Below are 14,408 nucleotides of genomic sequence, written 5' to 3'. Positions count from 1 at the left end.
CATAATATACCCATCTGTTTGCTAATGCAAGCTAACAAGGTCCACATACATACCCATCTGTTTGAGTTATCATACCCACAGAGTCCTTATATACATTCCCCAAACTATTAGGATTCCCTCCATCTACGAGGGCTTTCTTATCCAACCGGTCACATACAAAGGACTCCCTAGCTCATGCTTTGCTTGTTGGATGATCAGACATCTTGCAATGGAATACCGTAGGACATGACAGCGGCAAGCCACCTTTGAGAATGAGGGAGGTAGTAGAATCAAGCCATAGAGGAGAAGCCAAGTAGAGTGCTGGAGATAGCATAATGCTAGTCAAAGGGGATAGTGCTAGTGACAGGGGGAGCGCATAGAAGAGGGATAGGGGCAAGAGTAGAAAGGCCCAGACATGGAGGGGGATAGTGGAGAGTGGTCATGGACCTCAAACCACCAGCAACCCATGTGGCACCACCTTAGCCTCTTTCAGCTTCCACAAACACTCCTTTGGTTGCCTAGGAGCTAAAGATTCCATAACTCTTGATTCTAGTGCCATAGATAGAAGTAAGACGTCACACAACCCATAGAGATAGTGACAACACCAAGCCCCCAGGAGATGTAGTAAGCCGCAAATGCACCACCATTTCCTGGACTCTCTACTCACCAAGAAGAGATCCTAGAGTTGACCCCATCTTAGGTCCCCAACACCTAGCAAGTGGGGAAAGTTGAGTAGACTTAGCAAAGTGAAAAGGTGGAGGACTTGAATGCATTTTCTGAGGACTCCCCCTCATTACATGCTATAGTATAGCTAGTAGAGAGGACAAATGAAAGAGAGTGTGCTAGGAGGTAGCAGAGACCGGCATGGGCTATAGAGCCATACCGGTGCGAAAGGCAAAGATACAACCCATGGGAAAACCCAAACTTCGATAGAGATTTAGATCCAAAAAATTGAAAAGAAAATTGGGAAATTTGAGGGTAGCATTAATCCTCAATGTAATCAAGAAAGATCAAAGCATTACTTCGTTTTATTCTCATGCAATGATAGAGCCTTTGGAGGATGACATGTCAAGCAAGGCCGGAGCCTCATGAGGCAAAATTTGCATATAACATTAGTGAGAGGGTCAATTATTTTCTCATATGGTAGTAGGAGCACCATTTCTCAATAGAGAGGATATTCGATCCTACAGTAAGTCATTGCCAAGCCAAAATATCACTTATTAGATAGTAGTTGCAGGAGTCACAGATATACAGATTGGAGTATGCATGTATGTTGGGGAGCAATGGACGCAATCGACACAGGATGGGGGTATCGTGATTACAGATTGGAGTATGCATGTATGTTCGGGAGCAATGGATGCAATCGACACAGGATGGGGGTATTGTGATTCCAGGGAGAGTCATATGGGTCTTTGTAAGAGTGGAGGATACACTTACTGATTTGTTGATCATTTACACCTCAAATGGCATGCGAGACAGGAGATAGTTATAGACTACCCTCAGTCAATCTCTACTATAGGTTGATCACTAGATAGTAGGGGGCAACTTTAATATGGAGGAGGCTTTAGAGGGTAGGAGAGGCAAATGCACAAAAGCTATTAGAGAAGGAGAGGCTTGGGAGGAGCTCTTATTTTAGATCGCAAGTCAGGATCCATGGTTCATAGTAGAGGTAGGTTCAAAGGCTCGCTCCAGTTCTCCAAGAGAGACAAGGCAACATGAGCCAAGACTTTCTCTAGGATCAACCCATTCTATATGGATATATGGTCTTGTGACAAGGGTGGCCTAACAAGTATCATACCTGGCATGACCTCTCAAACCACTCACCTTTGAGAGTCAAAGGACCCCACTCCAATGTCAAGATTGCAAAGTACCTACTCTATGGTACCAATCCTAGAGAGACAAATGTATAGATTTGGAGATCTAGACCCTTCTTAGTTGGGAGGCTGCTAATGACTTGGATGAGAGCTTATAAGATATCGATTTCTTTTCAAGGAGGCCATGAGGAAGAGACAAGGCCTTCTAGAGAAGAAGAGGTCCGCTAGAGCATCATTGTCTGCACTATTGAGGGAGGAGAGATGCCCAAGGTGCAGATGGATAAATTAGAGGATGCACATTGCCACAACAAAGATTGATGCCATGAAGGAAGCAAGATCAGAGTATAGGTTTCACATGAGAGCTTCCTTTTGGACTTAGCCTAGTGACAAGGTTAACAAATACTTTTTGTACTACAGGGCCAAAACTCTCTAGTTAAGGTGTTTGGAGAACCAAGAGAGCTGATGGATCCATTGCATTGGGCCCTTTGGAGGCAAGAAAGGTGGCTACACAAAACTACACAACTTTGCTAGAATCCACCACTAGACCTCGGCTATGAGATGGATTGAGAGACAGTATGCTAGATCACCAAGAGGGTGGTCATAGATAGGATGAGCAAACATTCGATGGCCCATTTTACATATGAGCTCTGTAAGGCACTTTTGGCATTGCCCTCAAGAAAGTGTCCAGGCATTGCCCTCAAGAAAGTGTCCAAGAGAAGATGAGTTGATAAGCCCTCAAGAAAGTGTCCAAGAGAAGATGAGTTGATAAGTCCTTTTTGAGCTACTAGGAACTTCTCAACATAGGCCTCATTTGAACTTTTAAATGGATTATACCATTAGCTATTTTGCTAGAGAGACTTTCTAAGGGATTGATCCACCATGATGTATCACACTCAGCAATCGTCACGTTGCAAGCTTCCCCACTCGCTCTGTTAGATCGCGCCAGCCAGCCCCCCCCCGCTCTGTTTGATCACCCCTCCCTCATTCTGCCTGATCGCAGTCACCCCCCAGACCAAGCGCGCTATCAGCGCTCGACACGCTGAGCTCCCCCCCCGCAATTGATCCCCCTACCCTCCAGTTGTTCCCTCTATCTGCACCAACTTTCCCCCCCACCAAGTAGCACCGCGACGTGATTGGTTGTTCTTGCAGAAGGATCGCGCAATGGAAACCTTTGGTCAGACGATGGCGCACTCAGCGAGTGCCCCCCAGTCAAACACCTTGCGCGCCGTCCTCTCTAAGGAACAGCGATTTATGGTCAGGTAGTAGGACATTCTCCAGCCAGGGCCTAGCTTCGGGACTGGCTTCACTCCACGCTGCGCATCGGCACAGCGCAGATCGTGGAGCCGGTCCTACTAGGCCAAGGGAATTTCATGGTCCGGCTCAGTTCGACAGACGCAGCTCACAAGTTACTTGCCAGTTCACCATATGCGTCCACAAAGCGGGTCATATACATGGTCCCCTGGTACAGTGGCTTTACTATGGAGGCCTTTGCAATCCATAACAGGTTTCTTCAGTACCCGGTCACCCTTCTTTTTCTTGGCCTGCTGATAGAGTATCGCCAACTTGTGGAAGATTTTGGATGTCTCTTCGGCATTGTCCTTCCCGCGTCTTTTGCGGATGCCGTGACAGCAACAAGAGTCCCAAAGGTACACGTGGCAGTGAAAGAGGTAAAGAATATCCCACAATTCTCAGAGATTGAGGCGGGTGGGCACTCCTTTAGGCAGCAGGTCATTGTGACAGGGCAACTAGGGCAATGCTTGCGCTGCCACAACTTTGAGCATCAGGTAGCAATCTGTACGCGCTTCGGTGCCAAGGCGGCTCCGCTGACTGGCCCACACGGGTCCAAAGACGACAGAGAGGGAGACGGCAAGGGGGGTGCAGCCGGCTCCTTAGACCCAGCCTCGGCAACAGGGAATAGGTAGGCGTGCAACGCCCCCTCGGCAAAGCATGCCAGAGCCCCCCCTTGCCCACCTCACCCGGCAAGACCGTAGCCCCCCACATCCACCACCCGCGCCATAGACTATCTTGCTTGAGGTCCCACAACCCCCACACCCACCCCCTCCCCCACTTCCCATGCCCCCCCCCCCCCCCCCCCCAAACTGCCCCTGGCCCAGAGCCCCCCCTTTTCAGGGCCACCAGCCCCCACCCCCCACACCCGCCATACACTGCCGTGCATCCCACCATCACTCGATCTTCCTCCCCCCACACCACCTCCCCTACTGAGCACTCCCCCTGATCCGCACCCGGCTTAGGTGACCTCCCCCAGACCCACTCCCCTTCCTCCCACAGGTGGTAATGAGCCACACATGCCTACATCCTCCTCGCACCAGCAGTCTTCCCCCTCCCATACAACTACTAGCTCATCTGCCCCTACCGCCCATCATTCTTTCCCAGGACAGGCACAGTTGCTGCCACAGGAGTTTTTCCGCAATGGCCCATGGCCCTACTTGAGAGTTGCGGAGCACGGAGAGTTCCCACTGCCGCTAGAGGTGGGGATCTTCGTGGTTCGTAAGTCAAGGAGGGGCAAGGTCCATCTACTAGTATCACCGGATGGACCAAACTATGCCTTTTTTCTTCAGTCCTCTCACTCAGGGGAGTGGACAACTACACAAGTAGAGGAGGAGTTAAAGAGTCAGGTGGCGGACCACATCTCCCAATGGATGCGAGAAGGACTAGCAATGTCTGCGCAACAGTGGCTTGGCTGGATGATGGACATTAGCTGGTGGGCTGACGCTGAGGTCCCTCACTTGAGCATCACCTTTCGAGCCCCTCCTCAGTGGAGAGCTCCGGAGAATGTGATCGAGTGGCCCCTGGCACAGACGGCCCGATTCTACTAGTGTACAGAGTCACGACTCTCAGCATGACTAATAGATACATTGATAGTACCACTTGGAGCATCCATTACCCCCACGGTGCGGCCGAGGGCCACCATGGGGGACAGGAGCTCACCGTCCAAACCCGTGGCAAAGCATACTTGCATGCCTCATTGTCTCTCCTCATCAGCTGTCTCCACACCGAACAGATGCCTGTTCGGTCAATCAAGGTTTCCCCATGAGCCTACACCTTGCATCTTGGAATGTGAATAGTCTCCACTACAGTGGGGCACATGGTTCCAAGAAGTTGATTGTTTGGCAGGAGCTAAAGCCTGCCCTTGCCGGACAGATCGACATCTTACTTCTACACGAGCACAAGCTCACCCCCACCTAGGCCCAACGGGTAGGGAAGGTACTTCCAAGCAGCTCACACACTTACTCGGAGCACGCTATAGGTGCCCACGACAGAAGTGGAGGCGTATGCACCTCTATTGGCCCGAGTCTCACTGCCTATGTATGAGATCATGCGACGATAGTGCCAGTGACGGTTCTTTGGATCCGAGTGGTTATTGGGGACTCATGCCTTGGAGTCCTCAATGTCTATGCCCCTACGGAGGTTAGGACACGCAGCAAGTTCTAGGTGGAGATCGCGGATGGACTCCCAGAGGTGGACTCCTGGATTGTTCGAGGAGACTTCAACAACCTGGAGGCTTTGGAGGACCACCAAGGCAGAGGCAGAAACTACGAGGGTATGGCTGGGGAGGAGTAGGAGGCATGGGAGGTCTTTTTGCTGGCAGTAGGAGCACGTGACGCCTGGATAGACCTTGCTTTCCATAGGAGGGAGAGGTCATTGGATTTCTCTTGGGGATACAGGTGGCTTGGAGGAGTCTTAATAGAGCGGTTGGATAGGTTCTATGTGGGAGAGTGGGGAGGCTCTCGTGGAGGCCATATTGAGCAGTTGGTAGGCACCACATTGTCGGATCATTGCCTAGTCCTCCTGACATTTGATCCCCTAGCATCCGCCTTAGACGCACGCTCCTGTTGGATCCGACGAGACAGATAGAGCAGATTTGGACTAGAGAGTGGGGCGGAAGGGACCGGATAGCAAAGGAGGTTGCAGAGGTCCTAGCCAAGTCGAGCAGAATCTTCCAAGAGGTAGCCATACAGGCCAGGCAGCAGAGCTGGGAGGAGGAGAGAGCACTCCGGCGGGACCTTGCAGCCACGTAGAGACTGTTCCAGGAGACACTAGGGGATCCCACCCTCCACATGCAAGAGGTGTGCGCGCGAGCAACCATTGTTGGCCTAGAGGACACGCGCTCAGAGTTGTCTTTCCAAACCTGAGCAACTTTCTGGGCATGGAAGGGGGACACAATGTGTAGGGAGTTCTTCCAAGTGCACCATCCTCGCACCGCAAGAGAGCAGATACGCAACCTTCGGAATCAGTATGGGAGGACTCATTCTAGCCCAGACGAGGTGATGGAGATTGCCACCGACTACTATACGCGCCTCTTCCAATAGGAGAGAGCCTCAGCTAGAGGATAGAGGTGTAGACAGTAGGTACGGGGATCACATTCCATCCGTCCTCACAGAGGAGATGGGACGCTTCCTCCTAGCCCCCTTCACAGAGAAGGAACTAGAGGAGGCTTTCCACACACAGGATGGGCAGAAATGCCTAGAGGAGGATGGCCTATCTAAGGCCTTCTTCACTAGGTACTGGGAAGTGGTGAAGGACCCCCTATTGTTGGCTTTCTAGGAGATTTTCACTTCAGGACAAATGCCTGAGAGTCTCATTGACAGGCCTTATTAGCCTTCTCCCCAAAGGGGAAGACCGGCTAGAGCTTTCCCAGTGGAGATCGATCACCTTGTTGTTAGTGGCCTATAAGGCACTTGCAAAGATAATTGGTAGGCGACTACGCCTCGTGCTTCCAGACATCATCCACAACACATAGACAAGCTTTGTCTAGGATAGGAGCATGCTAGACAATGTATTTACCTTCTTTGAGGCAACTGAGTGGGCTCATCACAGTGGACAGAGACTGGCCGTACTACTCCGGGATTTCAAGAAAGCTTATGATAGGATGGACTGGGATTTCCTAGAGGGCACCATGGTGAGGTTAGGATTTCCTCAGGTTTGGATTCGTGGGGTCTCCGCCCTTTACAAATTGGCCACCAACAAGGTTCTCATAGGCGGAAGGCGAGGGGAGGAGTTTCGGTTGGAGAGATTGGTTCGACAGGGCTGCCCCCTGGCCCCATACCTATTTCTACTCTTTGCAGAGGCGATGTCTCACTTCCTCAAGTCACGTGTGAGCGAACTATGCGGCCTTCGACTTCCAATGAGAGAGGAGACTTGAGTTGTTAGACTCAGAGTATGTAGATGACATAGCACTCTATATAGAGGATGATGAGTTGATGTTGGAGAGAGTGAGGCTAGCTCTTGACGTGTTCTGTTTAGCAGCAGGAGAGAAAATCAACTGGCAAAAGTCAGTTGGTTTCCTCACAGACCCAAATTCTAGCACGTAGTGGGGCGTCCACCTGGGATTTAGATGGGTGAGCAGAGGGCAGACTGTCCGGTATCTTGGGTTCCAGGCTACGTCATGCCAAGGTTTCGTGAGCTAGGAGCAAATTTTCTCTCCCCTCTACTAACATTCTAGTGGCACTTCACACTAAGGGGTGAGCAAAGAGAATATCAAGCGAAACGTCCAAATTTCCAAGAAGGAAAAAAATAATAATCATTACTAGTGACTTGCTAAGTTTGTCATAGTGGAAACTAAAGAAAAAACATTGGTTAGGTACTACAAGTGCTCCTATACTATTTGCAAGTTTTAGGGGGCTTTGTGAGGGTAATAGTGGGGGGAAGGAAGCTCGAATAACCCCATTAACCCTAGGTGCAATTAGGGGCTAGTAGGGGGAGTGGTGTTTCCCTCCCCCTATTAGCCAGATCTGTGACCCAACTCTAAGAAGGCTCAGTTGTTACAAACAAGTATCCCTGGTCTTGCTAGAAAACTCAAAAAATATCTCGCAAATTTCCAAAGGTATAAAGATACTCCTCATGTTCACTCAAAATTCCCAACATATGTGTATTTTCAGTGTGGTTTCTATCAAACCAATGTGCACAATATACCACTCTCATCCCCTTTTCTGCTTGTGACAATAATTGTACTCCAATAAGCGACAACATAACATGGATTTTTTATGGTACATGCAACATCAATAAAGCGAAATAGCTTATGCTTCATGGAGACAGACTCGACATCACTCCTGCCCAGCAGTTTCTTCTTGTCCTTGATTCTATTCGGAGGAAACTGACCTACTGGAGCACAGCTCGCCTCTCACTAGCCGGCCGAGCCACAGTGGTCAACCAGGTACTTCTAGCGACAGCCTGGTACATCGCCTCGTGTTGGTGCTTCTTATCTTGCATAGTGCAGCTCCGCCGCCTAGTGCGGAACTTCCTCTGGTTAGGGTCAGATGGTTCCAGGGACTCCAGGGCCAAGGTGGTGTGGGTGACCATCATACGGCATCGGTCAGAGGGAGGACTCGGGGTCATAGACCTAGAATATCAGAGTATGGCCCTCTTGGGCAAGCTAGTTGTCCGTGGTCTCACACCAGGCGGCCAAACCTGGAAGGTCTTATTGGAGGAGGGCTTTCAGCACTGTAGACCAAGGCTTGGCGGTGAGTGGAGGCCGTCCTTGAGATGGATTTTCATGACAACCCAAATGAACCCCCCCCAGATCACCTTTCCTACGCAGCCTACTCCGCGTGTGGCAGGGCCTCCGCAAGGCCCTAATACAGAGCCCCCTAGGCTGCCAGGAGGAGATAGACCGTCAGCTGGTGATCTGAAACCCCCACGTCAAAGATCGGGAAGGAGCATAGATCGGCGAGTGTACCCAGATCTAGTGGGCTGGTTGGGAGACCGAGCCGGCTCGTACTATCAGGACATGGCGGGAGGTGTACAGGATGGCGGAAGAGGAGGTGCTGCAGAGAGCATCAGGCTGTCAAAGGGAAGTGGAGTTGAGGAGAAGGGAGATAGATGCAGCAATACCTCTGGAGTGGCTTGCTCCCTCGATACGAGAGCCGATAGAGCCTGGGGAGATATGGGCAGCTAGGTTCTCACCAGCAGGCATCCCCCTACAGGTGGCAGGAAGAGTGGACGGTGCCCCATACGAGACTTTCTTTGCAGTGCATGAGGGGGGACGTTTGACCCTTGGCAGAAGGCAGCAGGATGAGGGGATAGCTGCCCTCTTGTGGAGAAGGATTCGGGTGGTGGTCCTTTAAGGGAAGACATGGCGGTTGGACCCCTATGTCTTCTAGGAGGAGCTCAGGGAGTGGCGCTATTGGATCTGGGAAGACAAACCACTTGATAAGCTGGAGTGGGATCCAGGAGAGTGGCTATGGCCGGCCATGGCGGTTGCCAAAAAGCCACCCAGGTTCTTTGAGTACATTGCCAGGATTGGCAAACACGTACTGATGCAGAAGGATATGGAGTGGGCGCCGTCACGTAGCAGGCACTGGACGGAGCACAGCACCACGGAGCCTTGCCAACGGTCCTTCTGGTGCCGCCTATGGGACAGCTGGAGGCCGAGGAGGGTGTTGTATGTCTTATGGCTGGTGGCACATGGAGGCGTGGCGATGGAAAGTTGGCTTGCCCAGATGCAGAAGGAGGCAGGTTGTAAGTGTTGCATATAGCCTTTGGTCATGTGAGGAAGCGCAGCTCGTGTGGAGAGGAGCTTGCCGCATCCTTCGCCGTATAGCACCCAGCCTTGGATGTATCTCATGGGGAGCCTTCTGTTGGCAGGCAGTCAGCCAGGGACATCACCTTCTGTATGAGGCCGGGATGCAAGACACGATATTCATTATCGAGGTAGGGTCATGCGCAGTGGTCGGTTTGGAGGCTCTACCCATCCGACAAGTACTGGAGCCCACAATAGACCACTCGGAGGTATGAGAGATCATAGGGAGCCTTATTGGATGGCATATCTGAAAGGCACGATGTCAGGAAGCTTTCGGCGGAGAGAGACTGTCAGTACAGGCGACCTTAGTAGAGCTCTGGACCTCCATCATCCACTCCCTCCACGGCCGATGGGATCAGGTGCAGGGCGAGTCCAGGGCCAGTCATTTCATGCGCAGTTGGGGCTACCAGGACCTTCTTGATGTGGAGTTTGCCGATGATACAATAGTTTGTCCAAAGGGGGTTGAGAGTAACTTTAGGGCCTTTGTAATGGCCATTGAGACATTCTGTAGAGTAGTGGGTGCCTTCATTGATTGGCACAAGTCCTATGAAATTTGGATATGTTACACTAGGCAATTGGAGTGGCGACTGCATGAGGATTTCAAAGGGATTCCCTATGGGGCTATAGAAAGATATGTTGGATGCCATGTGGGGATTAGCATTACCTCAGAGTAGTAGGTGGCACCTTTTCTCTTGAGCATCAGACAAAAGCTTCTTTATTGGAGCTTGGTGACTCTCTAACAAGTAGAGTAGTGGTTGCCATCCACGTTCTTCTTGAGACCATGTGGTACATTACTTGTTATAAGGCATTCTCCAAGCCATGCATTGGCCAAGTGAAGAACCTTATCAAGATTTTTTTTTTGGTCAAGAGGACATGGGAGCCCAAAAAGAGCGAAGGTAGTTTGGGATGCCATCATACAGCCCAGATCTAGAGGTGGATAGAGGATCATAGACCCAAATAGCCAAGCCAAAGCCTTATTGGCTAAGCTCATTGCCATGGAAGGAACTTCTAATAGGGAGGCTTTAATCTATGACACCTACACATGGAGGACCATGGTAGCCTAGCATTCACTAGATTTTTCAAGAGATCAGGACTAGAGACTTGGGGAGGAGCTTTGGGGTAAAATTCACAACTGCTAATTTTAGAGCATGGAGACCTGTGTCATTGGATCTCCATTAGCTATCCCGAACTACATATACTCAATGCTCCAAACAAAGGACAAAGTCGTGGTACACTGTGATAGAAAGTGGTAAATCGGCCCAAACCCAACCACTTGCCAGATAGAAGGATAGAGATTTTGGGCTTGTTACAAAAGGCCTCTTCAAAGATTACAATGGGTTCTTGATAGGCCATGTTGAAAACATATACTCATCTATAGATAGCAAACACAATCGTATGGCAAAAGCACAAACTAAGAAAGAACACAATTAGGGTTAGGGTAACTCAGAGACAACGAACACTGAAGAAGATAATGAATAAATGAATGCTGAACATATATGATACTCAATGCACCAAACACACTATGCAAAGGTGAAATACTGAACCTCGAACTCCTGTCTCTAGGACTGGGTTAGAGAGTATGCTCCTATACTTTGATAGATCCCAAACTGCAGCAGACATCCTTTGCATAAGTTTGGCAGCAACACACGCAGCAGTGTGGAGCTGGATTTGTGAGAGATGGGGCAGGAAACAATGTAGAACAGCAAAATGCAGCCTGATGATGATGTGCCAGTAGCATAATAGGGTGCAGCAGCAAAATGCAGGTCCAACTGCTGATGTGGTACCCTTGGCGACAGTCTGGACCAGTAAACGCAGAGAAACTGTCACATGGAAGCTGGCGACAGGCCGAGATGTCCCTACTGCAGTAGCAGATGGTTGTACAGCAGTAAATGCAGGCTGGACAGCAGTTGTCAACATTTGGGGAGGGCAGGACATCAGGCACCAACACTAGTCAGCAGTGGACAGCAACTCGAACTGAGATTTCCTCCATATGGGTGTGGACAGTAGAGTTTTGGCACCAGCAATCTAGAAAACCGAGATTAAGGCCGATTGGTGGGCAGCCTATCTATTTATAGATGCATGGATTTTTAATGAAAGTTTGCTAATTTTGAGATTTGGGGTTGTTATTAAGGGCTAATTAAGTTTAGAATGCATTTTTAGTTCAATAACCCCTCTCAAGCCCAAAACTAGAATAGAGAAGGGACAGCCAAGATAGCTGAAGCCTAATTTTTATTTTTCCCTAAGGTGCCCCACCCCAAAGCAGCCAAGGCACTTCAATGATTCATGCCCTTGATTTCCAATTTTTTAATAAGACAAATGATGCATAGGATCTTGCAACGGACTCAAGACAATTTTTAACAAGATAAATGATACATAGGACCTTGCAAAGTACTCAAGAAATCATGGGAGCAATTTATGGACAGATATTCAACAAAAAATGGGTGAAATATGCAGACCTTTGTCCGAAAATTCTCATACACAGCATGAGAGGTTGGTGCCTTTACTTGGTACACATCAGTTGCCACAACTTTTGTTACTTCATCGTCATGGCTACCATAAATCCTCAGAAAATCCTCTCCTTTCATCTTGTCAGGAATAACAGATCCATAAACAGCTTCATACCTGAATGCCATGTTGTCTTAAGTGTATATCCAATATATCTTCTGGTAGCTAAGATCATGCACCATTCTTTAATGAGATTATGTTTCACCTGTGAGTTGATAAATTGCACAAATATTTTTCTTGTGCTTCATTTAAAAGCAACCTGGAACTGAATTCAGTAAGTCCTGCATCTGTGCTCTCTAAACTGTGATTTTGCACCAATTCAGAGCCAAGCTTCAACGCAGTTGACTTAATGATTTTCCGCCCCATAAATGTCCCTACTCGTACAGAACCATAATCTGCTCCGCCAACACTACAAAAGAAAGCAAGTGAGAACCTTTAACCTCCATGAATGCTCTAAGAATGAAAACACTATGGTGCTGTAGATTGGTGCATCACTCATTGGTTTTGGTACTTGAAAGTGCAACCAGTAAAAGAGCCCATGGCATCATCTCCCTGTACTCTGGGTTCTGCATGCATGTATGCTTGTGTACGTGTAGACTTATGGTGACAATACATGGAATGCTTACTGAATCTCTCAGATAGATACAGTTTCAGAACAGCAACAGACTAGAGGAGATGGACCCAGCATTAACAACATCTGAAGAAAATAAGATAAGGGTAGGGCTAGGAAGGGACACCAAGAGAGGATCAAGAGATCCAAAACTTTGTTACCTAAAGGTGAATGAATGATCAAGAATTTACGTATTATTCATGTGGCAGAGGATGTGATGTTTACTTTTATTACCACTGAAGTGGTAAAGTAAGTAATTTGTGATTTAGTTATTTCAAAGGCAACCTGTCTTGTCATGACTTGAGCTTTACGGAAAAGAAGAAAATTTTACTTTATATTGATTTCGACAAGAGCGAAATGGGCTTATCATGATTTGAGCTCTCTGATATGATCCTGCAGTTTTTAAAAAGCAAAACTGAAGGCAAAGTTCCCCATGTCAGTATGCATCTAAATTTATCGATGAAGTGCTGAAATTTACTAGGCTGACAAAGTGCTCTCTTACCAGGAGGCCACAAGACCAAAACAACATAAAGCAATCTTAAAATGATACATTTTTCTCTAAACCCAAATGACGAGAGGCATAAGAAATTATAGAGCACGTATACCACATTTTGGATGTGTACATCTCAATAAACTGTTTGAATCCATATTTAGTTTTTCAGTTCAATTCCAATCATGTCTCTCAAAGAGTGGATAACAATACATAAAATGTCTGGACAATGTCTACATCAACTAAGGGTGTCAAAACTTACATATAAAACTGTGGCAATTCATGAAGCCTTTATTATTGGGTGGGTACATAATCATTGGGGATGCCTACAGAATATGTTTATAAGGCTATGTAGTAACAGTCTTATGTAATTTGGAAAAAAGTATACAGTACTTAGTAGATGGCCATTTTTGCTTGCTTTCAAAATTCTAACAACTTGTGAATTTGTGAAATTTTCATTGCAAATATGAGTTCTTGATGAAAAGAGATTGGATACGTGACACACTCCATTGGTTCTGTAAGTTTGGACTATTTTTATAATTGCCAACTTGCTAATGTCTAGTGCTCGTGTTTTGTTGAGAAGACATGTGATACAAAAGTGCACTTATCAAGCATGGAAGCAATGACATAATGTTCATTGTTCACAGCTTGCAAATATGTCAGTTGTGTTGAAATATGGTTGATACTATCATAAAAGGCTGCCCTTTTCCAGTTAAACACTACATATGTCACAATAAGCTAACTGCCCCCGCCCCCCCGCCCCAACGGATTCATCCTCCCTCTCTGCTGCCGCCTAATCCATCCCCCCCGCCATATCCACCCCCCCCCCCAAAACCACCACCGCATTGACCAAATTACGCCTTCTTTTGTCAGACCTCTCACACAGGAGGATGGACGACGACTCAAGTAGAGGAGGAGGTGAAGAGCCAAGTGGCAGACCACATCTCCCAATGGATGGAAGAAGGAGGCTTGGCACTCTTCTCCGAGCCGTGGTTGGGCGCTGAATGATGGACATCAACTGGTGGGTAGGGGACGAGGTTCCTCATTTGAGCATTATCTTTCAGGTCCCCCCCGTAGTGGAGAGCGCCAGCAGATGTGATTGAGTGGCCCCTACCACAGGTGGCCCATTTCTACCAATGTACGGAGTCTCACCTCTCAACTTGGTTGATTGATGCCTTGGTGGTACCACCAGGCACATCCATCACCCCCATGGTACATCCAAGGGCTACCATGGGGGAATGGAGTTCACCATCCAAGCCGGCAACGAAGCACATCAGCATGCCTCATAGCTCCTCTTCTTCGTCTGCAACGTCCACGCCGAACAGATGCCTATTCGGTCAGTCACAGATCTCCGCATGAGTTTACACCTTGCATCTTGGAATGTGAATAGCCTCCACTACAGTGAGGCACGTGGCTCTAAGAAGCTGATTGTTTAGCAGGAGCTACAGCTTGCCCTTGCCGGTCGGATCG

General features: G+C 48.5%; 1 protein-coding gene across 2 annotated transcripts in view; it reads right to left on the bottom strand.

The window, feature by feature from the left end:
• Nucleotides 1-14,408, bottom strand: part of LOC148038843 (L-arabinokinase-like) — a 171,084-nt gene that overhangs the window by 10,904 nt on the left and 145,772 nt on the right. Inside the window, exons 25-26 of one of the 2 annotated variants that reach the window (XM_087674735.1) lie at nucleotides 12,044-12,247; nucleotides 11,790-11,955 (exon numbers count right to left, since the gene is read on the bottom strand). In XM_087674735.1, coding sequence (XP_087530861.1) covers nucleotides 11,790-11,955; nucleotides 12,044-12,247 — 370 coding nt within the window. Of the gene's footprint in view, nucleotides 1-11,789; nucleotides 11,956-12,043; nucleotides 12,248-12,779; nucleotides 12,864-14,408 lie in introns of those variants that run through there. The other variant, XR_015690331.1, reaches the window with a different exon arrangement.

This window comes from Lygodium microphyllum, chromosome 3 (genome assembly GCF_053477565.2).
Source record: "Lygodium microphyllum isolate KBCC chromosome 3, Lygodium_microphyllum_v1.1.10, whole genome shotgun sequence".
NCBI classification, from domain to species: Eukaryota; Viridiplantae; Streptophyta; class Polypodiopsida; order Schizaeales; family Lygodiaceae; genus Lygodium; species Lygodium microphyllum.
This window is presented reverse-complemented; position numbering and strand designations above follow the sequence as displayed.